The 26,920-nt window shown below is 38.8% G+C and overlaps 1 protein-coding gene and 1 long non-coding RNA gene across 4 annotated transcripts in view; one reads left to right on the forward strand and one right to left on the reverse strand.

Annotated features, from left to right (window-relative positions):
* The window catches only part of septin7b (septin 7b), a 49,418-nt gene extending 33,201 nt beyond the window's left edge, over window positions 1–16,217 (forward strand). For 2 of the 3 annotated variants that reach the window (XM_061915482.1, XM_061915480.1), the window contains 6 exons: window positions 5,501–5,552; window positions 5,646–5,774; window positions 7,055–7,075; window positions 8,110–8,245; window positions 11,301–11,443; window positions 15,045–16,217. In XM_061915482.1, the coding sequence (XP_061771466.1) occupies window positions 5,501–5,552; window positions 5,646–5,774; window positions 7,055–7,075; window positions 8,110–8,245; window positions 11,301–11,443; window positions 15,045–15,084 (521 nt within the window). In that variant the 3' untranslated portion in view covers window positions 15,085–16,217. The remainder of the gene's footprint in view (window positions 1–5,500; window positions 5,553–5,645; window positions 5,775–7,054; window positions 7,076–8,109; window positions 8,246–11,300; window positions 11,444–15,044) is intronic. The other variant, XM_061915481.1, reaches the window with a different exon arrangement.
* Window positions 16,218–22,152: 5,935 nt separating this feature from the next.
* LOC133561403 (uncharacterized) lies at window positions 22,153–23,827 on the reverse strand. Its single transcript, XR_009808678.1, has 3 exons — window positions 23,690–23,827; window positions 23,421–23,523; window positions 22,153–22,181 (listed from the first exon to the last, which is right to left on the reverse strand). It is a non-coding gene; the product is annotated as an uncharacterized LOC133561403 (long non-coding RNA).
* Window positions 23,828–26,920: the final 3,093 nt, after the last annotated feature.

The raw sequence follows: 26,920 nt of genomic DNA on the forward strand, positions 1-26,920 counted from the left end.
GTAAGTGATTGTTTTATTATGTTTATAGTTTATATTTGTTGGCTCTGCTAATCATTCAGCTTCCAAAACTTGTAGCTCATCCTCCTTACAATTTAGGATCATAAATATAAGGCTCTGGGTTATAATTTGTAACGCGGACATTGTACCGATCCGTTGTGGTGAAGAAGGAGCTGAGCCGGAAGGCAAAGCTCTCAATTTACCGGTCGATCTACGTTCCCATCCTCACCTATGGTCATGAGCTTTGGGTCATGACCGAAAGAATAAGATCACGGGTACAAGCGGCCGGAATGAATTTCCTCCACCGGGTGGCGGGCTCTCCCTTAGAGATAGGGTGAGAAGCTCTGCCATCCGAGAGGAGCTCAAAGTAAAGCCGCTGCTCTTCCACATCGAGAGGAGCCAGATGAGGTGGCTCGGGCATCTGGTCAGGATGCCACCCGAACGCCTCCCTAGGGACGTGTTTAGGGCACGTCCAACCGGTAGGAGGCCACGGGAAAAGGGAAAGACCCAGGACACGTTGGGAAGACTATGTCTCCCGGCTGGCCTGGGAACGCCTCTGGATCCCCCGGGAAGAGCTAGACAAAGTGGCTGGGGAGGGAAGTCTGGGCTTCCCTGCTTAGGCTGCTGCCCCCGCGACCCGACCTCGGATAAGCGGAAGATGATTGATGGATGGGTTATAATTTGTCCCTCAGTAGTAGTCATTGGGTCTCAAAAAGTCTGCCATGATTAGTGGTAGTTTTTTTTTTTGTAGGAAAAAGCGAACATTATGATGCACCTGTGAAATCAATGCGCCACCATGTGCTTTAAAGGACAAAAAATATGTTAATTTTACATGTTATTATGAATGTGCCTGTTGCTACATTACATATATACTTAGTGTGTGTGTACAAAACGTTGGCGGAATCCCATTTCCTTCATTGTTAGCCGACTATTGCTAGCGTTTATTTACAAGTTAGAATACATGAAAAGGAAAAACATATGTGTGCTTGTCTCTCATAAGACACAATTCCAAAAACAGTTTCCCTTTGTACCACATTATTTAAATCAGTGGCAAAAGTAGGAAAACATTTTATTAATTAATATTGTTACACCACCATCCTGTGTTTCGGTCTGATTATAATTGTGATCAAAAATGGAATCATTTAATGATCTTAAGTATGATAAGTATCAGCATTGGTATGGCCAATGCAGGCCTTGTAACTAATTGGTATTGGATCCATACCCAAATTTGTATTATCGCCCAAGACTTATGGAAGTATTGAAATAACAGCATACTGAGTAAATATTCTATTTTAACAGAAGTATAGATATATTCATTTTAAAACAGAAAGTAACCAGATATTAACAGTAATTCAGCGAGTACATTAATAATAGTTTAAAAAAAATAATATTACCGGTAAAGATGCAATATGTCGCGGCATACGTCATCAGCCAAATTAGAAGCTTTTGTAGCCAGTTTTGAAACAGTTTTATCATCATTTGTGCAATAAATGACATATTGTGATATATATCGTTATCTCGGGATATTGCAATATAAACTGCTCAAAAAAAAAGGAAACACTAAAATAACACCAGAGATCTAATTAAGTTAAATTTTATATTAAATATCTTGTTCTTTACATAGTTAAATGTGCTGACTAAAAAATCGCACTAAAATTATCAATGGAACTCATATTTATTAACCTTTAGAGGTCAGGATTTGGAGTCACACTCAAAATTAAAGTGAAAAAACACACTACAGGCTGTCTATTCAATTTGCACAACAGCATTATAAATTGATTGTCAATCAGTGTTGCTTTCTAAGTGGACAGCTTGATTTAGCAGAAGTAGGATTGTCTTGGCGTTACATTGTTATTTAAGTGTTCCCTTTTATTTTGAAGCATTGTATATTGTGATATAGATTTCAGGGCATGTCGCCCACCTCTACTGTCAAATCACCAGCACGCATCTGTGTGGGTAATAAAGACATCCTGCAGCATAAAGAATCCGAATAACTTAGAATAAGACAAAGCAAAAATAATAATCCAGAAAATTGGCATAATTGCAGTAAAACAGAAGAATAAAAGTGCGGGGACAAGCAAACAGTCTTCTGTGAAATAAAATGCACTAACTTTGATAACAAGCAACAATTGCTTATAGCAGGGATTCTCAAACCGTGGTACACGGGCTCCATCTAGTAGTACGTCAAATAATCACTTACCGAATTTTCCGGACCGTAGGGCGCTCCGGATTGTAATGCGCACTGCCGATGAATGGTCTATTCAGGTCTATTTTCATACAAAAGGCACACTGGATAATAGGGCGCATTAAATAGGTTATAATGTGATTTTTTTTTTCTAAATTGAAAACACTTACTTGTGGTCTACATAACATGTAATGGTGAGTCTTTGGTCAAACTGTTGCATATGTTTTACAGATCATCTTCAAGTCACTTTCTAACCGTTACTTCAGGATGCGTCATTTTGTGGGCGGACTTATTTACGTGGCTCACCTTTGACAGAGTCTTCTCCCCGTCATCTTTGTTGTAGCGGTGTAGCGTGCAGACAGGAGTCGAAGAAGTGTCAAAAAGGGAGCTAACTGTTTTAATGACATTCAGACTTCACTTAAATCAACAACGGAGAAGCATCTTCTCATCCGTGGCTCACTACAGCAACAGCAACACTGGAAATGTGTCCCGACCGTAACTCTCTAATAATTAAAGTTCCGTGGGTGAACAATGTAAACCCACTACACTGTTAGTTTTTAGCGCTTTCATAGCGAGTCTACTGACAGATATAAGTTAGAACTCTAGGATGCTTTATATTAGAAATGGCAACAGGGGAGGATGAATTTCGCATAACAAGAAGATCGAGAAAAAAAAGAAGCTTATTGAATTTGCGGTCAGTACAGACTACAATGGTGGACGCGCTCAAATTTTCAGGACTTATGCAGATTCCAAATACAATTTAGCAGGTACCATAGTGGTTCTCAACCCTTTTTTCAGTGATGTACCCCCTGTTAACATTTTTTAATTTTAATCTAACAATGTGAAAATCATCAACTTTATTTTCATGTAATGCATTTTTCAGTGTAGCTATTATCAAACAATATGGCCTCCACATCATCTGATAGCAATAGTATCAGCAGCATCAATTGGGACTTATGTTGTCTCTTCCAATTACAGTCTGATGATCCCTTACAAACACCCAAAAGCGAAGGACTTTTGTCGCTAGAAAAGGATATCAAAGATTTCATTGAAATTGGGAATGCTATACATTCATGTATAAATGGCACAATTGTTCAATTAAATGATGGTTCAGGTATCGCATCAACACTTGTGTTAAACAAGGCCAAATACCACAAACGCTGCAGAAGCTATTGTAGTTCTCGTGTTAAAAGCGCTCGAAAGCATGAGGATCATGCTTTCCCCTCCTTATTAAGTCCTAAAAAGCTTTGATCAAGTCATCCCCAAACCAGTAAATAGTAAATGGATTATACTTTAGTAGCGCTTTTCTACCTGCCAGGTACTCAAAGCGCTTTGACACTATTTCCACATTCACCCATTCACACACTGATGGCGGGAGCTGCCATGCAAGGCCCTAACCACCACCCATCAGAGCGAGGGTGAAGTGTCTTGCTCAAGGACACAACGGACATGACGAGGTTGGTAGAAGGTGGAGATCGAACTAGGAACCCTCAGGTTGCTGGCACGGCCACTATCCCAACTGCGCCACGCCTCCCCGGGCAGATGCTTGTAAAGATTTTAAACTTCTTTGGAAATTAGTGACTCAAGCGTCTGATGTGCACGCAGCAGATGTGTACTATCATACCAAATGTTATCTGAACTTGAGATATGTAGCACACGTTTTACAACATAAAACATCTTCCAGCATATCAGAAGGAGAAGGGTCTACCAGTGAATCCAGGGAAACCTTTGACCCTCTGACTATAGCGCAAAGTGTTGTCCTTGTTGAGGATTGAGATTGCTCCTTCACAATTTCAAATTTAAGGCAACTCTATAGAACCCTTACAAATGCATGTGGGCATGTCTGTTGTTACAATAAACCTCACATAACAAGATTCAAGACACATCTCCTCTCTTTTCTGCCTGACCAGAGTGAACACCAGAGAGGGAGGGAGACGTACATTGCAAGCAAACAAAAAGTGGAAGACAGTGTAGCTAGAGGCCATGATTCCAACCAGATTGACCAAGATATGGCACTTTTGTTGACAAGGGCTACCTTGGTTTTACACAAGTATTGTTTACAACAAGGACACAAATTTGATGGCACCTTACCTACCTTACAATATCTGTTGCTGAACCTTTTAAGAGTATTCAATGACATTGTCCTTCAGGGACCAGGACTCCTCAAAGCCTATGAGGATAATACAGAAGATCCAGTACACTAACCTAGATGCGCACACTAGGTGCAGCTTTTGTCAAGTAATTGGGAACAAAAACCACACTCCCCCCCCCAAAAAAATAAAAAAAGGGAGAGAAGAAGACAGCCTCCACGTAGCATCCCTCGCAATTAGCCAAAGAGTAGTTGCCCTTTAAGCGAAACCATTGTCATCAAAATGTCACAACGAAAGCCGACCCCCCCCCTTCCCCAACCCCCCACCATCGACATTTCATATAAACATTAGAAAGGAATCATGCATGTTGCACCAGGTTTTATTCATAACAAGGCCCAAGTTACATCCAATGTCTTCAGAATAGAAAGTGCCACTTGGAATAATGCAAATTAGGGGTTTAGTCACAACCAAAAATAAAAATTTGCATTTCAACACATTTCTAATTGTCAAAACAGATGAAATAGACACCAAGTTTACATTTGTAGCTAATTTATTTCAAATGCTAGAGACAAAAGCTACAACAAGTGGCGGCCATATTTGATCGACCGCTGTGGCGACCCTAAAGGTCAACGGCACGGGCGCCCTAGCTAAATCATTTAGGTATGCCCTGAGCTACCCCTGTGCCAAATTTGGCGCTTTTAGACAAAAGTGAATGAAAATATCCCTAAGGGCCTCCACTAACACACTTATTACACTGTGTACCAAATCAAATTGCTTTGAGGTTGGTAAGCAGAACCAGAAATATTCCAACATTTGGCGCACCGGGTTTTAAGGTGTACTGTCAACTTTTGAGAAAATTAAAGCATTTTAAGTGCACCTTATAGTCCAAAAATATGGTAATTAAATATTCAAACTGTGTTTCTGATCAAACTGTAATGTTACAGTGACCTTTTTTTTTTAAAATATGTGTGAAATAAAACCTCTGCCCTGATGTTAATGAATACTTATGAATACTGTTTTTTTAATGCTGGTCATCATGGTGGTGCTTGGTGAGCCAATTGTTTAAGAAAGTGGTACTTGGTGAAAAAAGTTTGAGAACCACTGGCTTATAAGGAAGTTGAGAGGGAAGATTACTTGTTGAAGGGGGAGACTACTAAAGAAGTGTAAAGCAACTGACCATTCCATTTTTGTAATTTTTAAGTTCCTGAATATTGTATTTCTCCTCTAGTTGAGAACAGTGACCACTGTGACTTCACCATCCTCAGAGACATGCTCATCAGGTACTACCTCAGTCAAAGACATGTACCAGACAACAGTATCCATTCAAAGGATGCAGACATGAGACAACATTTGTCTACTCCCTGCCACCACAGGACTCACATGCAGGACTTGAAAGACGTGACAAACAATGTCCACTATGAGAACTACCGCAGCAGGAAGCTGGCGGCCGTCACCTACAATGGCGTAGAGAACAACAGGGCCAAGGGTCAACTGTCCACCAAGTGAGTCTGGACACAGCCAATGCCGTTTTGACACGACATATACATACACTCACACATACCAGTAGTGAGAGTAGTTGTAGTCCTCTTTGCATCAAAGTAGGGCTGGGCCATATGGACGACAAAGTATATTTCAATATATTTTTTACTTAAAGTCGATATTCGATATATATCTCGATATATTTTCGGGTGAAAATACACATATAAAAGATATTCATTCAATAACACATAGTGGTTTTCTTGGAAGTCGTCTACATCGCTACATCTAAGATAGAGAATCCATCTGCCATATTCCAGTATATTTTTAAAAATCTATAAATCGCCCGCTTGAATATTCCCTCTTCTATTCACTGACTCTCTCGTCGTCATTTGGGATGTCTGTCGTGATTTGTCTTCCTGGTTCGATGACCTGCCCTATTTTGCCTCTGATTTTCCTGTCCCTGATGTTTTGCCCCAGTCTTAACCAATCGTGACTCATCATAGTAACACCAACCAACCAATCATGGATGTTCTTATACATAAACCAACCATTCATCATTGATGTTTCCCGTACATGTGGTGCCCTGCGCGTGGAGTTGCATTAGTCCACTTCTTTCTTTCTCTTCTCCCTCTTACTTTTTTTGTAGCTTAGCTAACGCTAAATGGGTCTAAAAAAGGCTAAGCTACAAAAATCAGTAGCGAAACTACTGCCAAGCTCCTGGGAAAAGTAGCTAAGCTCAATTTTATATTAATTATTTTTAAGTTAACTTTTTACCGCTGCGGCCGTGAACCGGAATGGATTATCAAAAACCGTACTAATTACGGGAAAACCGTAGTTGTTGGCGAGTATGCAAAAGTTTGCATTTTACTTACTAGTTGGTGACTGGTAGATAGTCATACTCCATATTTACTTCTGTTTTGTGGTTGTGGGTCAATGCATTGCGGGGAGATGGCACACACATCTTGGAAGGGGGCAAGGCTATAATAGCCCGTGGAGTGTTGCGAGGGAGGACAAGGAACACCACAAATAAGCGGTGTTTGGTCATTTTAACGTGAAATAAATGATATCTATATCACGATGTTGTCGTCATTCATATCTTGTTTAAAAATATATCGATATGTCTTACAAACTCAATATATTGCCCAGCCCTACATCAAAGTATGCAAAGTTGAACCTTGCTAACACGCTCAGCTAAAATCACAACTCTGCTAACACGCAGCTCACAACGTGCGACACACTTTTAGTGCATGAGCTCATCATTGCATGCTGTGTTTGTGTGTGTGTGTGTTTAATCGTTTTTTAGAAATGATGCTGTTGAAGGAATGTAAGTGTTTTTAACTTTTTTTCACCTTTTTTTCCAAATCTTTCTGTGGCCGTCGCTTTCATTCCTCTTTTGTTTCCTTTTGGCTTTGCTGGGCAGCTCCACCCGATCCCACCCCAACCCCCACTCCCAACACCATCCCCTGGCTCATGTTTCCAGGCTGAACAAGCAGAAAATGATGTGGCATGCTAGCGCCTATAAAAAGAAACGTTTTAAATGGACAATTTAGCTTTCTTGTAGGGCTGTGAATCTTTGGGCACCGCACGATTCAATTCTTGGGGGTAATGATTCGATTCAGAATCGATTCTTGATTCAAAACTATTCTTGATTCGAAAATCCATATTTTTTGATAACATTAAGTGCCAGTACTATGATCAACAACATTCCTCCATAGAATTAACAGCTGTGATAATTTTTTATAGCACTTAAAAAGGAAACTGGGTTTGTTTAGTACAAGGATTCCCAGGCATTTAATAAAGTCACATACAAATAAGACAAGAAGAGTACCACACTTCTCTTTTTTAAAGTAAGTCTTTACAGGAGCTATGGGCATCTACATCAACAATATGATTTGCCCGAGTAGTTAGGTGACAGGACCGATTTATTTTTATTTTTAAGTGATTTTAGTTTTTATTGATTAAGAATCGTTACGAACAAGAATCGCGATTCCTTCAAAAATCGATTTTTTGACACACCTACTTTCTTATATTTCTGCTGGATTTTAAGGACTTTAATCTTGTAAGCATCTAAGTGTAATGCAAACAAGTCTGCGGTTTTTCTTGGCGATTGACCCCAAAACCTTTGTTGACCTGTTTTCAAAAGTCTGGTTCTTTTCTTTTATGCCACTGCTCTCTGTTTTAATAACCCTATTACGTGTGCTGTAAACACGTCCGAATGCACAAGACGAACTCTGATGGACTTGAAAGTCACTCGGAAATGTCCTGTCATTTATTGTTGCAATGGGGCCAAGTGGGCGTGTGCTGTGCTGATTTGTGTGTGTGTTTTAACGTGTGTGTGTGTGCGCGCGGACGTTATAGGAGCCCTCTGGCCCAGATGGAGGAGGAGAGGCGGGAGCATGTGACCAAGATGAAGAAGATGGAAATGGAGATGGAGCAGGTGTTTGAGATGAAAGTCAAGGAGAAAGTGCAGAAGCTTAAAGACTCTGAAGCAGAGGTAACACACAAACCTACCTTTTTTCCTTGCATTTACACAAGGGCTGCAACAATTTGCTGATAAATTTGATTACAAAAAAGCTGTGATTTGTATTTTGTTCCTTAGATGATTCATTTTATGAGTAGAATACTCACACATTTGTTCCGTGTTTGGTGAGGCAGGTTGTGGGTGCATTGGCGGGTAGATGTGGGTGTGGGTGTGGGTGTGGGTGGCACAGTGGACTGCCAAGAGAAAGCTCAAAGAAAAACAATAAGGTGGGAGAAGAGCAAAGGGCCCAAAGAAGATGAGAGGTTTTCCAATCAATTAAAAGAGACATTTTGGCACAGCTGGAAGATAACATATTAATATTTATCGCGATAGACACGTAATAGATATAAAAACATTTTTAATTATTTGTTGGGAAAAAACTGAAGTAAGGTTTGTTGCATGAACAAAAGCAATTTCTCTCCGGTAACCGAGCAACGCAGGAAGTGATCACTGATCACTGGGAGCGACACGCTAACAGCCAATCAGGTAACAGTATCAACTATCTTTTTGGTTGCGCCATTTTGTTGTCACGCTGTTGATTCTCTGCATAGAGTTAGAAGAGAAACAAAAAAAGAGTGCTGCTGAGAGTGAAGAAAGTTTGGGTAAAACAGGAGTCAAGTCACCCAATAGTGGCAGATTTTAATTTTTTTTTAAATCAGACAATAGTCACATCAAGGCGCTCGTACTCAGTAATACCACACCACCTTAGCCCCATGCTCACTTTTGAGCACCACTGGCACTTAACCTGCAGAAAATAGTTCTTCTCAAGTTTACATTTTCACACTTTGCACTATTTTCTTACACTTTATTAGCATTTCTTTCATATTCTTTATTTTTGATCCTTCATTTTAAGAGGTTATTGTTAAGTGTTCAATGTGATTTTAGAATTTTTTTTACATTTTTGTTTGGGTGTTTTCCATGGTTGCGTTGACATTTGCTTTCCTTTCTGCCTTGATAGTTGTGGGGATCATAATCAAAGGAAGGTCTCATTTTAAATGGTAAATGGGTTGTACTTGTATAGCGCTTTTCTACCTTCAAGGTACTCAAAGTGCTTTGACACTACTTCAACATTCACCCATTCACACACACATTCACACACTGATGGAGGGAGCTGCCATGCAAGACGCTAACCAGCACCCATCAGGAGCAAGGGTGAAGTGTCTTGCTCAGGACACAACGGACGTGACGAGGTTGGTACTAGGTGGGGATTGAACCAGGGACCCCCGGGTTGCGCACAGCCACTCTTCCAACTGCGCAAATAAAATGTTTTACATTTTACATGTTTTCTCTTGGTCCTAATTTGGAATGGGTCATAACAGATATCAATAATTATGGATATCGTCTAGAGATGTCCGATAATGGCTATTTTACCGACATCCGATATTGTCCAACTCTTAATTACCGATACCGATATCCACCGATACCGATATATACAGTCGTGGAATTAACACATTGGTACGCCTAATTTTGTTGTGATGCCCCGCTGGATGCATTAAACAATGTAACAAGGTTTTCCAAAATAAATTAACTCAAGTTAAGGAAACAAATATTTGTTAGTGTTAAAGTTGTTTAGACGGCCACCCTCAGTGTGATCTGTATGGCTGTTGACAAGTATGCCTTGCATTCCCTTGTGTCTGTGTGAAAAGCCGTAGACATTATGTGACAGGGCCGGCACGTAAAGGCAGTGCCTTTAAGGTTAATTGGCTCTCTGAACCTCTCATTACGTCCGTGTACATAGCAGCATTTTAAAAAGTCATTCATTTCACTATTTGAAACTGATACCGATAATTATCATACCGATAATTTCCGATATTACATTTCAAAGCATTTATCGGCCGAAAATATCGGCAGTCCGATGTTATCGGACATCCTTAATATCGACCAATATAAAACACTTACCGTATTGTATGGAGCGCACCGGTATTTAGGCCGCACCTACCAAATTTTCAAAGAAACAAATACTTTTACATATATTAAGCGCACCTTACTATAAGCCACAGCTATATAGTGGTATGATATATTTTGTAAATGTTTATTTGCATACCTTAATTGTTTCCAGGCGGTGCCTGTCACACGGCAGTAAAACGGTTGATAAACAAAACAGAAGTCATTGTCATGTACCCACTAGCTGCAGAAGCTAACTCTCCATTCAGATGAACAGACTCCATAACTCCACGGTGACGTTATGGTGAATTTACTGAGCAATTTGTGAAACAATACAAAAAGAATCCCATTGTAAGTTAATAATTCTAACACAGACACTTGTATTTCTGTTAGCATTTTCGCTAATGCTAACAGCGCTTGATAACATTACGATAGCACAAACAAATTTGCATGAAAACACCCCTACAGATATCACACATGGTATGGTTTAGTAATTATAAATAGTTTTAGTTATACTGTAAAACCTACAGACGTTGCTTGGAGTGATGAATGAAGAGTCCTTTCAAGCAGAAATGCTATGTACAAATAAACTATGGTTAAAGGCACACAACAGGAAGTATGTTGTCAATCCGCAACATCTGCAGTGAGCAAATTCGTCCAAAAGATACCGCCATAGCACAGACAAACACTTTTACAATGTCTTTGTCTGTGTTATTTGAAAACTGTTTGTTGAATAAGAAAGATTTTGGTCATTAGCGAAGAAAAATACATAAATTAGCTGCACTGTTTTGCAAGCCACAGGGTTCAAAGAGTGGGGAAAAAAGTAGTGTAGTCAGAAAATACAGTATATCATGAACGTTTTCAGTCATGTCACCCAGCTCTGGTCATATATACTGTTGCTACCATGTGAAAAGTAAAATTTCAATGTGCGTTTGTTTATAAGAAGACAAAGTTCATTACAAAAATCCTTGCTTAATTTACCTATTTTATTTTAAAGTCACATTTAGGCTAGAAAGTGTTTGATCACTTAAACAAGTTGATTGATAGATTATTCCACTACTGATTTAATCATTTGCTGCAGCCCTAATTCACACTTCCGCCGTGGATGACATTTTCCAAACATAGTATTTTGTTTCCTGCGCAGCTTCAACGGCGCCACGAGCAGATGAAGAAGAACCTTGAGGCACAGCACAAAGAGCTGGAGGAGAAGAGGCGTGTGTTTGAGGAGGAGAGGGCAAACTGGGAGGCCCAGCAACGCCTGGAGCAGCAGAAACTGGAGGCCTCCAGGTATTTGACGTCATGCACTGATTTCCTCCTGACACTGACGCCATTGTTCACTAGTTACTGATTACTGCCGCCTGTTGGCCACATTGCTTAAAGGGGTGGTACTATGACTTTTTTTTCTATATTTAAAACACTTCCTTGTGGTCTACATAACATGTAATGGTGGTTATTTGGTCAAAATGTTGCATAGATTATGTTTATTTTTCAAGCCGCTTTCTGACCGTCTCTCCAGAATGTGCCGTCTTATCTGTGCTCCACTTTGAGTGTCTTCTCCCCGCAATCTTTGTTGTAGTTATTAGCGGTTCCATATGGAGTCTACTGACAGATATGTTTCAACTATACTGGGAATGTCCCAATCCAGGTTTTTGCACTTCCGATCCGATACCAATATTATTTTTGCACTTCCGATACCGATACTGGCCTATCCGAGCATGTATTAAAGTTTAAGTTAAGGTTTTAGTACTCTTGATAACAACTATCCATCTGAATTATGTGAGTTTGAATAATACACAATGGTTGGTATTCAAGGATCAACACCAAATAGAAAAAATTATACATGACAAACAGAAATGGCATCATTAATCAGTAAAAAAGTGAACAGTATAAAGTGCAAATAATGCTGTAAACATTATTAAAAAAAGCAAAACACAACCTGAGTGGGCTAAAATCTCTATAACTCAGCCTCAATCCTAGCTCTTGAACAAGTGTAAACTTAATAAAAAAAAAAATCGTATCTACACACTCCTTTCAATTGTTTGCCCCAATCAGGGGGGGGCAAACAATTGAAGTCTGAGCATAATGGGGAGATTCTTTTTAACAAAGACGAGCACTTCAAGATGCTCAGGTGTCAGCCTGCTCCTGTGTTCATCAATGATGAGTGAGGCTGTGCTAAAAAGCCTCTCACTCTCAAGAGTCATTAAAATGTCTTACAACTTTACCACCACGCTTGACTTTATTGTGGCATGTTTTGCACTCCACCTCTTCATCTTTTTCGTTTTGTAGGGTAAAATAATCCCTTACAGCTGACAATTTTACCTGTAACTTTTAATTCAAATGGCCGTCTTAACGGTTAGAACACAGACCTGTGGATGTGTGAAAGGTGTGCTGGAAAATGCAGAACGGAAATTAGGGAGCAGCAGAAAAGTGGAATGTATGATTTAAATCGGTGCCTTGGAAAAACTGGATCTGGATCGGCATTTTCCCATGCCTTGCTGATACGTATTTTTTGGCAAATATCGGCGGCCGGTCTGATCCAAATGTCGGATCGGGACAACCCTAAACTATACGCTGCTTTGTATTAGAAATGACAACAACGGAGGATGCATGTGTATGTACGAGATAGTCTGCCCACAACAATAGACAGAAAAAGAGGAATTTATTGACCACAATGGCGGATATGTCCGCTGTCGTCACCAAAGAGGAAAAACGTCATAATTGGGGTAAATTCCTAAAGGCTTGTTTGGAAGAAATGTGAAGGAAGGCAAAATTATTTTATAAACTTCTCCGCTATGCCTTCACGGTTGGATTTCACATTTTCAAAACTTCCACAGATCTCATATACGCAATAACAGGTACCAATTCGTAAGAAAAGTTTGTTTTGCATAATAAATCCCCTTTAAATCTTTGTCAATTCCCCACATTTTAATCCGCTATCAGGCAAACTACCGTATTTTCCAGACTACACAGCGCACTGATATATAAGCCGCACCCACAACATTTGACAGGGAAGTTGTTTTGCCCCATATATTATCCGCAGATATATACATTGTGAAATGATTTTCTTTACACAGAAATATTTCGTAAATGTTTATTTACATACCGTAATTGTTTCCAAACAGTCTCTATATATAAATATATATATAGTCTCCATCATTCTATTCTATTCTATTCTATTTTCTATAACACGGCAGTAAAACGGCTGATTAAACAAAACAGAAGTCATCGTCATGGATTTATTATATGCAGAAGCTAATTCTCCAATCAACTTAACAGACACAACAACTCCACTCTGACGTTTTGGTGAATTTTACAAAATTAAACCAGACAAAATAAACTATAATGTAAGTTAATAATACTGACACAGACACCCGTAGACGTGTAAGCTTATTAGCTCACGCTAATGACACTAGCTTCATTATACTACAACAGCACATACAAATATGCATGAAAACACTCCTACAGACATCACACATGGTACGGTTTAGTATGAATTGTTTTAGTTATATTGTAAAACTTACAAACGTTACTTGGAATGATGAAGAATCCATTTGAGTAGTAATGCTATGGACTGCCAAAAGACCACTTCTACTTCCGATTGAAAGCACTAAATGGAAGGACACTGCAGCACCTGGTCTGAGTGAACTTGTCCAAAAGATGGTGCCATAGTATAAACAATAACACAATTTTGTAGTGCATTTTGCTTTTTTTAAAAAAAAACTTATTTTTATTATGGTTGTCAGCGAAGAAAAATCCTAGGAAAAAGCGGTGGAAAAAGTAGCGGTTTATAGTTCGGAGTTTACGGTACTTCATGTCCTTGCCTTGAAAGTGTACAGTGTGGGGTATTGCTACATAGTGTCCATAGAGGAAATCTATTGCAAATACCACATTTTAAAGACTTTCCAAATTGTTTTGCTTTTAGCGGCAATGTCTTTTTTTGGACTTGAACGCAAGCAACATCGCTTCCTGGACTTACTGCTCGCACACAGATGTTATCGTTCATGTACATGTCAAACTACTTCCATAATGTAAATGACCGCCATAACCACAACACCAGGGGGAGTGCCACAAACCACGTCAAACCCAGATTCTGAGCTCACAAAGGTCTTAAGTCATTCTCCTTCTATGCCACATCAATATGGAATGCACTCCCAACAGGTGTAAAAGAAAGTGCATCTCTATCCTTCAAAACCGCACTAAAAGAACACATGGCAACTTCAACCCTAGCCTAACCACCTCCCCGGATTGTAAATAATCAAATGTATATACTTGTTTTTATGCTTTCTGAGCTCACTATATTCACTGCTCAATTTACATATCCTACTAAATGAGACCTACACTGTAACAATGTCCATTTCTCAGATTATATAAGTGTTGATGACTGAAGTGCTGATAGCAACCAAACCTAAACCCCACCGCCCCAAACCCCTCCACAACCCACCCCCCGGATTGTAAATATTGTAAATAATTCTATGTATACTCTGATGATTAACTTGTGTGATGACTGTATTATGCTGATAGTTTATATTTGCACCATGAATTGATTAATGTGGACCCCAACTTAAACAACTTGAAAAACATATTCTGGTGTTACCATTTAGTGGTCAATTGTATGGAATATGTACTGTACTGTGCAATCTACTAATAAAATGTTCAATCAATGGTGTTAGAGATAAGATGAGATGTTGTCATGAAGCCCTTTGAAGCACTTGTTATTAAGGGATGTACAAATAAACTGTGATCGATTATATCAGACATTTTTGATGCAAGCTGTTGCGTTTTGATATTCGACCGATTTGCATTGTCAGTATTGGTTCGGGACACCCCTAGTATTTACGTTTTGTTGGCAAGTATACAAACTGACTCTGCACTTTGTGTGTTTTGATAGAACTCTGGAGAAGAACAAAAAGAAAGGCAAGATCTTTTGAAGAGACAGTCGTCAGGACCAAGTCGACTTAGTTCTGTTTGCCAATGTTGCCGCTCAGGGCATCATCAGTGTGTGGCACTGACACCCCCGTATCTTTCCTCTTTTCTCTCCCGCCCTTCCTCTGTGTTCCTGCACCTGGCCACTAGGGGGTGTCCGTTGCTCTATGTGTGGGTGTGGGGTTGGGTGGCGCGATAGTGGCAAATACATTCAGAACCAGCGCCCTCCCACCCCCACACTGCCTCTGGACTCATCATTGAAGAATGTGTTTACTTTAAAACCGGAAAACGTACAAAAAGGCCAAACCCATGTTATTATTTTAATTATTATAATTATTATTGGTGGTGTTATTACTGAATACCGCCCCCGCCGCTGCCCCTGTCTGCAGTGCTCCTGTTCTCCAAGGTTGCTTTTAAGTGATGGTGGTGTTTTGACTGTTGTACAATCACATTCGTTTACAGGAAAGAAAGTCCGCTTGTTAACGAGAACATGAATCTGATCGTCCTTCATGCAGGAAGATGACATTGACTTATCTTTTTTGTTTTCTTTTCAAAGTAACCCCGGTGAACCTTCTTTTTTTTAACCCTTCCTCTCAGTGCAACAGCATTCAATGAAACGGTGTCAATGTCAAGAATGAGACTAAATTAAAAACAATAAAATGCACCTCGGGCCTTTTTTATAGACAAAAATAATGGCTTAAGCTTCTTATTCCTGCAATATAAATATGTCTGTTCAGCAATCTCCACTAGTTTTGGACCACCAATTATAATGTTGAAAGTATTATATTTCACTTTAGTTTTTTTTATATATATATATATATATACATATACACACACACCGAGCCAGCTGAAGTAAGAAAGACCTGCTTTTGTACGTGTAGAAGAAAAGAAAACTTGACAGCTGCGTCCACTGTTTGTATAATAATACTTCCGTAATCAAAGGACACCCTGGACGCCAAAACAATAATAAAAGGAATTTAAAAACCTCAAAATTTTTCAAATGCGCTGCAAACTGCCAGTGGGAAATGAAGAGTCAACACCGCGTTTTTGCTTTGGCTATGTACTCCATCTTTGTATTTTTAATGTTATTTTTTCATTTGTATTGTACAAAGTCACTTAATAAACCTGTTATCATACAGTGGGGTCAGGTGGGTTTATTATGGACTCTAATGTGTGCACTCAATTTGAGGACTTCAACTGAGACATCTGTTGCAGGTTTCGTGTTGGCCACTGGGGGCCGCTGTCTAAAATGTAATCGTCTATGAAGTAGCGTCATTATAATTACATAACCTTTTATATGAATCTATTGAAAAAACGATCCAAAAACATGTTTATGTACACACAGGCATATTTATATATTTACTATTTTTAAATCCAAACATATATACTCTTGTAATTTATGTATATATTACAACATTATAAATGATCATGTTTAAATAATATATACCTATAATAACCATTAATAATAAATGTTTGTAGCCTTAGATCACAAGTGTCTCAAAGGGCTGCACAAGCCATGACATCCTCGGTTCAGATGCCACATCAGAGCAAGGAAAAACTCAACCCAGTGGGATGACAATGAGAAACCCTGGAGAGGACCGCAGATGTGGGTGACCCCCGCCCCTCTAGGGCAGGGGTGTCTAACTCATTTTAGATCAGGGGCCACATGGAGAAAAATCTCCCAAGTGGGCCGGACTGGTAAAATCCCTGCACGACAACTTAAAAATAAAGACACCTTCAGATTGTTTTCTGTGTTTAAAAGCACATTCCGAAAATGTACAAATCATACTGATGTTTTTTTAGACTTACAAGTTGTGGTTAATAGTATTCTATCTTTATTTGTCGTATTTATATTTTCTGAATGATTGATGTGATAATGTTCATCAGTCAACTCAATGGTGTTTATTTTCAATCAATCAAGATAAAAAAAATATCAAAATCAAATGACAGTATGCCGTGTATGTAGTTTGATCGTTTTCCTCGATTGATATACTAACATCATGTGATTTATTTTGTACATATGTAGCATCATCTACAGCAGGTGTCGGCAACCTTTACCACTCAAAGAGCCATTTTGACCTGTTTCACAAAATAAAGAATACTATGGGAGCCACAAAACTTTTGAAATTTAAAATGAAATAACACAGCAAACAAAGATTTTTTTGCTTTGTGCTATGTGTTAACCAGAGGTCTCACCTTAATATTGAAATGTAGTATTAGTGCGGCCCGCGAGTTTTATTTGAATGTCGCTTGACAACATCACATTTGCCAACCATTTCAATTTTTTCGTGAGTCTACGGAGTTTCAGAGCAGCCATTCTCTCGACTGTCTGCTGTTTTTCACCCAAACAACAATAATAAGGGCGTGCTATGATGACAATGCGTTTAGCACCCTCTACAACCATAGCAAACAGCTTACCAGCTCATTCACATGTTGTATGAGGCATCTGCAGACACACATAAGCGACTGCAAGGCATACTTGGTCAACAGCCATACAGGTTACACTGAGGGTTGTGATATAAACAACTTTAAAACTCTTTTTAATATGCGCCACACTGTGAACCCACACCAAACAAGAATGACAAACACATTTCGGGCTAACATCCGCACTGTAACACAACATAAACACAACAGAACAAATACCCAGAATCCCGTTCATCCCTAACTCTTCCGGGCTACATTATACACCCTCGCTACCACCATACCCCCCCCCCCCCCCCTCCCGCCCACCTCAACCAAAAGAGTTAGGGATGCACGGGATTCTGGGTATTTGTTCTGTTGTGTTTATGTTGTGTTACAGTGCGGATGTTAGCCCGATATGTATTTGTCATTCTTGTTTGGTGTGGGTTCACAGTGTGGCACATATTAGTGAGAGTTTTAAAGTTGTTTATATCACAACCCTCAGTGTAACCTGTACGGCTGTTAAACAAGTATGCCTTGCAGTCGCTTGCGCGTTGAGTCAGCAGCCGCACACTAGATGTGGCCGGCCGGCTCTCAGATTGCATAGTATTAAAGCGGACGCAACGACATGGTCGAGAGGACATTTAAGGCATTGCCATCACGTCACGCCCTCAATATTGTTGTCCGGGTGAAAATCTGAGAATGTTATCCAGGGGAGATTTCTGGGAGAGGCACTGAAATCCGGAAAACCTCCCGGAAAAATGGGGGGTTCGGCAAGCATGCAGCTGAGCCATATCAGAGTGATCCAAGAGCCGCATGCGGGTCCGGAGCCGCGGGTTTGCCGACCCCTGATCTACAGAGATACAAAGAATTGCTATTGCAACATCCAGTAAACACATGTAGAAGAGCTGTTTCTTTCATTCAAAAATTTTAGGTTAATTTGTATACTTAGCAAACTCATCCCGCGGGCCGTACGTTTGACACCCCTGCTCTAGGGCGACCGGTGCAATGGACGTCGAGTGGATCTAACATAATATTGTGAGAGTCCAGTCCATAGTGGATCCAACATAATAGTGATACGTATTTGATGTACAGTATGTTCATATTTGTTTTTTTTTGGTCTTTAACGATAAGGCTGGTATGTCATGCAGAGGTGTACTTCTAACAATTTTAGAGACCACTGATATTTATAGTCGCTGTGACGGGGGAGGTTGGTCGCAAAATGGGGGGGTGGAGGTGTAACAAAAAATAATTGAGAAGCACTGATCAAAAGTGATTTAATCCATCCATTTTCTACCGCTTATTCCCTTTCGGGGTGGCGGGGGGCGCTGGCGCCTATCTCAGCTACAATCGGGCGGAAGGCGGGGTACACCCTGGACAAGTCGCTACCTCATCGCAGGGCCAACACAGATAGACAACATTCACACTCACATTCACACACTAGGGCCAATTTAGTGTTGCCAATCAACCTATCCCCAGGTGCATGTCTTTGGAAGTAGGAGGAAGCCGGAGTACCCGGAGGGAACCCACCCATTCACGGGGAGAACATGCAAACTCCACACAGAAAGATCCCGAGCCTGGATTTGAATTCAGGACTGCAGGACCTTCGTATTGTGAGGCAGACGCACTAACCCCTCTGCCACCGTGAAGCCCTCCACCCACTATGAATAGGTACAAATAATCACTGACCAATCCAGCACATCAGGGTGTCATTATTTATTCCAATTATGATCAAAATGTAAATGTGTGGAGCGGAATTACAGTGGGGCAAAAATGTATTTAGTCAGCCACCGATTGTGCAAGTTCTCCCACTTAAAATGATGACAGAGGTCTGTAATTTTCATCATAGGTACACTTCAACTGTGAGAGACGGAATGTGAAAAAAAAATCCAGAAATTCACATTGTAGGAATTGTAAATAATTTATTTGTAAATTATGGTGGAAAATAAGTATTTGGTCAACCATTCAAAGCTCTCACTGATGGAAGGAGGTTTTGGCTCAAAATCTCACGATACATGGCCCCATTCATTCTTTCCTTAACACAAATCAATTGTCCTGTCCCCTTAGCAGAAAAAATAGTCCCAAAGCATGATGTTTCCACCCCCATGCTTCACAGTAGGTATGGTGTTCTTTGAATGCAACTCAGTATTCTTCTTCCTCCAAACACGACAAGTTGAGTTTATACCAAAATGGATACATGGATGACCAAAAAGTTCTATTTTGGTTTCATCTGACCACATGACATTCTCCCAATCTTCTGCTGTATCATCCATGTATCCACTGTATTAACATTTCTCAGAAAGGTTTATTATGTCTTCTTATTCAAACACAAATTAACATTTCGTGTTTTGTGCCGAACCATCAGATCAAAGTTTGGCTCCACGCCCACATCCTGTAGCATTGGCAAAATGTATTCACCTTTTATCATAGACCCTCAGTTTATTATCCGTCTGATCATCTCAGGTGATATAATGACAGTTTGGTAATGGTGAGGAGCAGTTTTCGCCTATGAATTAGTACATATAGGTAGTGACCCATATGCCACTTCAAGGTGTCATCATTTGTACCAGTTAGAATTAAGATCTGAATTTGTCAGGCCAAATTATCAAAAGTTTGATGTTGAAAATGTTGAAGTTTGGCTCCATACCACGCCCACATCCTATGACCTAGGCCAGGGGTTGGCAACCCAAAATGTCGAAAGAGCTATATTGGAGCAAAAATGTAAAACTAAATAATAATCTGGAGCTGCAAAAAATTAAAAGCCTTGCATAAAGGCATCGCTGGATGTGTCTATATTAGCCTACTATTAAAGGCTGACGCCAATCTTTGTTGATGGAAATGTATTTAAATTTTTATTTTACAAATTTTTGCAACATTGGAAAACATTAGTATATTGTAGGCTTCTCACAGGATGAGATAACTTCTGGAAATTACTGCCTTAGAATGACCAAAGGTATAGATGTGTGTGTCCAAGTATAAGAAAACGGCAGGCTGTCTTCTTCTAATGGATTTATTACAATCTTTGCAAGCTGGGTAACGTTTGCTGTGGTCTGAAACAACAAGGAACACCAACGACTATCAGAAATGCAGCCAATATTACATAAAGATAATGTGTCGTGATACATGCAAATATAAATTAAATACACAGAGGACATAATGAGCTCAAATATACCTACAAACGAGGCATAATGATGAAATATGTCAGCATCGATTTGCTTGCAGTCACGGATTGACCAAATATGCCTGATAAGCTCTCCAGCAAATCAATAAAATCAACAAAACTCACCTTTTGTGCAGTTAAGCACAGCATAAAATGTTTGGTGGAGAAAATGAGACTAAGGAGTGGCATAAAACATGTCTTTCTGTGGCAGCATCGGAGAAAGTTGTACATGTAAACAAACTACGATAAGTTCAAGGATCGCTGAAATTAGTAGGACAAAACAGTGCTTGTTTAATATAAACCATGGGATTTCTAAGAACTAGGGCGGTTTGTGTCATGTTTGTTCTCCTACAGAAAATATATTAAAACAAAAATTTTATTTTTTTCTTCATCTTTTTACATTTCCACACATCTCTGAAAGAGGTCCTGGGAGCCACTAGGGCGGCGCGAAAGAGCCCCATGCGGCTCTGTAGGCAAATTTCCTTTGCAATTTATCATCGCCCATGCGTCTAGTATCTTTCATTTTAACCGCTTATCATTTGGTTGAAGTTTATTTGAAGAGCTTGTTAAAGTATGACCCTGTTTTTACACTAAAAATGGCCGACGGATGGATGGATGGATGGATGGATGGATGGATGGATGGAGACTTTAACGTGCGTCCTCTTATGAATGACGTCTCCCACCGATTTTTCTGACAATACGTGAATTTGGTGGAAATGGGTAAACATTTTCTCATTTTCAAAGGGGGCGCTTTGAGTCAATTTAAAAACGTTGTGATCGAGGCCTACAAAATACCCGATTGCTCTCCGGACTTGATGCGTCTGCGAAAATTGGTGCGTTTTCGTCTGTTGGAGACCTCTTAAATGCGAAAAAAGGGGGAGGATTATAATGAACAAAGCAATTTCAATGTGGCTCTGTATATAAAAATATTCTATTAAAGAAAAAAGCCAAGGTATGGACATACCTAAAAATATCGTCACTGGAATTTTCAAGATCAAGATATTAAAACGACCATAAATATTTTTTTTAAAATATGTACGAGGCAGAAATGGAAACAGAAAACAAATGAAAGCACCATACTATAAAAAGACTTTTTAAATTTGTGTGATTAAAATTGTTCTTAGAATGTTTTTTGTTTTTATTTGTCATTAGTGAATTGTTACATTTTCTTTATTTCAGAATAAAACTTTTTTTTGTTTACACAAGAAACTAAATCACTTCTATTCCTATCTCAGAGTGCTAAAACTTTTTGTTTTGTTATCGCCTTCTTCAATTTGTCTTTGTTCCTCACAGGCTTCCTACAGGGATGACATCAGTTGTTGCCAGGCAGATTTCCAGTCATCAATGATGTTTGGAGCCTCCTGCATGGATTCTCAAAGCTCCTTTTGCCCATCAGACCAACAAAGGTTTGAAATCTTTGACCTGGAATGAAAAGTCACTCGCTAAAAAAAGAAGCAGCTTGTTTTTTGTTTTGTTTTTTTGCACACATGACCAAAGGAAAGTCAGATTACTTACGTTTATTTGTTGAACGGCTCCTTACACCTTGAATGGAAACAGATACGGATGTTAATTTGTGTATTTATTGCAAACCTTTTTTTTTTTAACACTAAGATTATATTATATCACTGAATATTTTGTGAACTTAATTGTTTGCATTAAATTATGCTAATAATTGAATTGAATAAAAAAATATGAAAACATTTGTTTAAAAATGACGTGTAAAAAATAATTGTATAAAAATTCAGCTTAAAAATGTTGTGTATAAAAATTCAGTTTAGAAATATTTGTTGCTTCAAAACTCAAGACTTTCTTCTGGTAAATTAAGACTGAACGATCGATCATGTCTCAGAACCAGCCAATGAGGTTCTTTAACAACTACCAGAGGTTATCTATCCATCCATTTTCTACTGCTTATTCCCTTTTGGGGTCGCGGGGGGCGCTGGCGCCTATCTCAGCTACAATCGGGCGGAAGGCGGGGTACACCCTGGACAAGTCGCCACCTCATCGCAGACTACCAGAGGTTAGTCTTGAGTTTTTGAAACAACAAATATTTCTGTACTGAATTTTTTTACTCTGATTTTTTTTTATACAGAATTTTTCAGCTGCCATTCTTTTTTTACCATGATTTTTTCCCCACTAATTTTTTTTCACTGAAGTTTTATACAAAACATTTTTTACACTGAATTTCAAAAGACAATTGTGACACAATTAATTTTACACAAATTTTAGTCACAAATGTTGGTTGAATAAAATTAGCAGTATAATTTGATGTAAAAACAAAAATCACTCAAAATTCAGTGTCCAACAAAAATTCCATAATAAAGACTCAAATCAACAAACTGGATTATTAAACATAAATGTTGCTCACAAATGTTTATTTAATGAAATTATCAGCATAGTTTGATGTAAAAAAAAAAAAAAAAAATCAGTTCATAAAATTAAAGTGCAAAAAAAAAAAGCCTTTGTAATAACGACACAAAGGCAAGGCAAGGCAACTTTATTTATATAGCACATTTACAACAATTTTTAAATTGAACCAATTTGCTTTACAGGTTGAAAAGCGAAGAGCAAAAAAAAACCTAAACAAACATAAACAATGAAAGAGCTAAACAAGATAATGCAAAAACAATACGGTAAAAGGGGTCGAACAAAAAGTAAAAAAAAAAAAAGGCAAAATAACAATAATAAAAATGACAAACAAATTAACCTCCATCAACGGACGTCCATCAAAAGGACCAGGCGGAGCTGCGCAATAATTTTATATTAATGCAAAAAGCTCACCTGTGGCTTTCTTTTCTGGAAGCCTCGTTTGTTTTGCCTGTGCTTGTTTTCCGGCCATCCTCTTCAAAATATCCTCAATTGTCTGTGATCCTGCACATTTGTTCTTGTGCAAAAAAAAAAAAAAAGTTTGCATTGATTGTACAAATAATTACACATATCTCTACTTTCTACAATGAGCTGGCAACCAGACTGCAGTCCAACTAAAAATAAGCCAGCATGTTCTGTCATTATTAGGAATGTAAAAAAAATATATATAATAATAATCTTACCTCACTTCTGCCGTCGTCTCCATCCAGACAGAAAACACTTGTCAGCAGTAGAAGCAAAATAAGAAGTTTCATGATCTCCATTGCACATTTAGGGGTGGGGATGTTGTATCTGTGAAATCCAAGAGATGTCGATACAGGTCGCTACCGCTCTTCTAGTGATGAAGATGATGATGATGATGATGCATATGCATTAGGGTTTGAAACACACCTCACTGAGGGACATCAATCCTCTTTGCGCCTTCCCTCATTACTAGCAGAATTTTCCTTTAATATATATGAACAGCAACCTTTTATATCAAAAAGCTTTTATTTACGTAACTACTGCAAAAAAAAATTTGGAACAACATCTTCCAATTAACAGTGAATTTGTTTCTAGAAATACATTTCTGTCATATTTTGGTTAAATGCAATAAGGACATTAACTTCACATTAATGCAAGTATGCAGTACGTTGAAGTATTTGTACTATTGTACTTGGAAAGTACACTTCCACTGCACCGATATTTGTCCACCGATGGCAAAAATCAGAAAAAAAGTGTTTTCATTGTGTTATGAGCTTCTTGTGTCAACAAAGATGGATATTCTCAGTTGTATTGTTTTTATTGAACGATCAACAGAACAAATAACAATGAATAAATTTACATAATAAGACACTTTAAATGCAAGTCAATAATTGACAGCAGCATGAACACCTCACATCTAAATAAAACAAAACACATCCCATTAGAAAAATGAAATATACATTTATATAAAAAAAAGTGAAGTTGGCACGTTGTGTAATTTGTTAATTAAAAACAGAATACAATGATCTGCAAATCCTTTTCAACTTATATTCAATTGAATAGACTGCAAATACAAGATATTTAATGTTAATGTTAATTTTTTTTTGCAAATAATCATTAACTTGGAATTTAACTGCAGCAACACATTGCAAAAAAGTTGGCACGGGGGCATTTTTACCATGTATTACATGGCCTTTCCTTTTAACAACACTCAGTAAACATTTGGGAACTGAGGAGACCAATTTTTGAAGCTTTTCAGGTGGAATTATTTCCCATTCTTGCTTGATGTACGGCTTAAGTTGTTCAACAGTCCGGTGTCTCCATTGTGGTATTTTAGGCTTCATAATGCGCACACATTTTCAATGGGAGACAGGTCTGGACTACAGGCAGGCCAGTCTAATACCCGCACACTTTTATTATAAAGCCAAGCTGTTGTAACACGTGGCTTGGCATTTTCTGACTGAAATAAGCAGGGGCGTCCATGAAAACGTTGCTTGGATGGCCACTAATTTTGCTCCAAAACCGGTAGTTACTTTTCAGCATTAATGGTGCCTTTACAGATGTGTAAGTTACCCATGTTTTGGGCACTACTACACCCCCATACCATCACTGATGCTGGCTTTTCAAATTTACGCCTATAACAGTCCGGATGGTTTCTCTTCTTTGTTCCGGAGGACACGACGTCCGCAGATTCCAAAAACAATTTGAAATGTGGACTCGTCAGACCATAGAACACTTTTCCACTTTGCATCAGTCCATCTTAGATGAGCTCGGGCGCAGCGATGCCGGCGCCGTTTGTGGGTGTTGTTGGTAAATGGCTTTTGCTTTGCATAGTAGAGTTTTAACTTGCACTTATGTTGAGTTATGTTATTTTCATTTATTATGCGCCCTCCTACCAACTGTTACATCAGCCCGGGGCGCACTTACAGATGTAACAACCAACTGTAGTTACTGACAGTGGTTTTCTGAAGTGTTCCTGAGCCCATGTGGTGATATCCTTTACACACTGATGTCGCTTTTTGATGTAGTACCGCCTGAGGGATCGAAGGTCCGTAATATCTTTTTATTCTCCAGATTCTCTGAACCTTTTGATCTACGGACGGTAGATGGTGAAATACCTAAATTCCTTACAATAGCTTGTTGAGAAATATTGTTGTAAAACTGTTCACAAAGTGGTGACCCTCGCCCCATCCTTGTTTGTGAATGACTGAGCATTTCATGGAAGCTGCTTTTATACCCAAACATGGCACTGTTCCGAATTAGCCTTTTCGCCTGTGGGATGTTCCAAATAAGTGTTTGACGAGCATTCCTCAACTTTCTCAGTCTTTTTTTGCCACTTGTGCCAGCTTGTTTGAAACATGTTGCAGGCATCCAAATGAGCTAAAATTTGCAAAAAAATAACAACGTATTCCAGCTGGAACATTAATTATCTTGTCTTTTCAGTCTATTCAATTGAATATAGGTTGAAATGTTTTTGCAAATCATTGTATTCTGTTTTTATTTTCGATTTACACAACGTGCCAACTTCACTGGTTTTGGGCTTTGTAAAAAATATCATCTCAAAGAAAATACAAGTAAAACAAGATCCGAGTTTGTTTTTTCTTTCGTGCTTTGTGGGGAACCATCGGAGTAAAGTTTGGCGCCATATCTAATTGCGTTGGTAAAAAGTGTTTGCGATGTATTATGGCCTATGTGTCTAGTATCTGTCATTTTAACCACTGGCCATTTGGTCAAAGTCCCGAGGAGGAGTTTGTTAAAAGTACGACCCCTTTTTTTGACCGAAAAATGGCAGACGGAAACCAAGCTGGCTGACTACCTGTTTGTTTTCAGGTATGGGTTCCTGATTCTTTAATATGCGTCCCGTCATGATAGATATTTCCGTGTCGATACGTGACACTGGTTGGAAGGGCTATTTTTTTTCGAAAGCCAATTTTGACATTTTAATTGTGGGGATCCCAAAAATATCCCATTTTTATTGCCATATTGCATGTAAAATATATGGACTTTTTTTTTGCATTTTAAAGGCGTCCAAAAGTGCATAGAAGAAAAAACACAGCAATTTCAACAGGGCCCTGCAATGCACCAGCAGAATAAATAAACAAAATAAAATATACTAAAACATAAAAAACTAAATGTATCCTATAAAGACTATAACATTAGGGCTGTACTGCCATTTAAATGTTTCCAAGTTTTAACTAATTTAAAATCAATAAGATAGGCTCCAGCACCCCCCGCGACCCAGAAAGGGACAAGCGGTGGGAAAATGGATGGATGGATGGAAGGAACCCAAGGCCCTAGTGCAGGGTCCCCAAACTTTTTGACCCGGGGGCCGTATTTTATTGAAAAAAACTAAGCGGGGGCCGGGCTGTGTTGCTTATTCCCCTTGGTGTCATATATATATATATATATATATATATATATATATATATATATATATATATATATATATA

The sequence above is a fragment of the Nerophis ophidion genome, linkage group LG11, assembly GCF_033978795.1.
Source record: "Nerophis ophidion isolate RoL-2023_Sa linkage group LG11, RoL_Noph_v1.0, whole genome shotgun sequence".
NCBI lineage: Eukaryota > Metazoa > Chordata > Actinopteri > Syngnathiformes > Syngnathidae > Nerophis > Nerophis ophidion.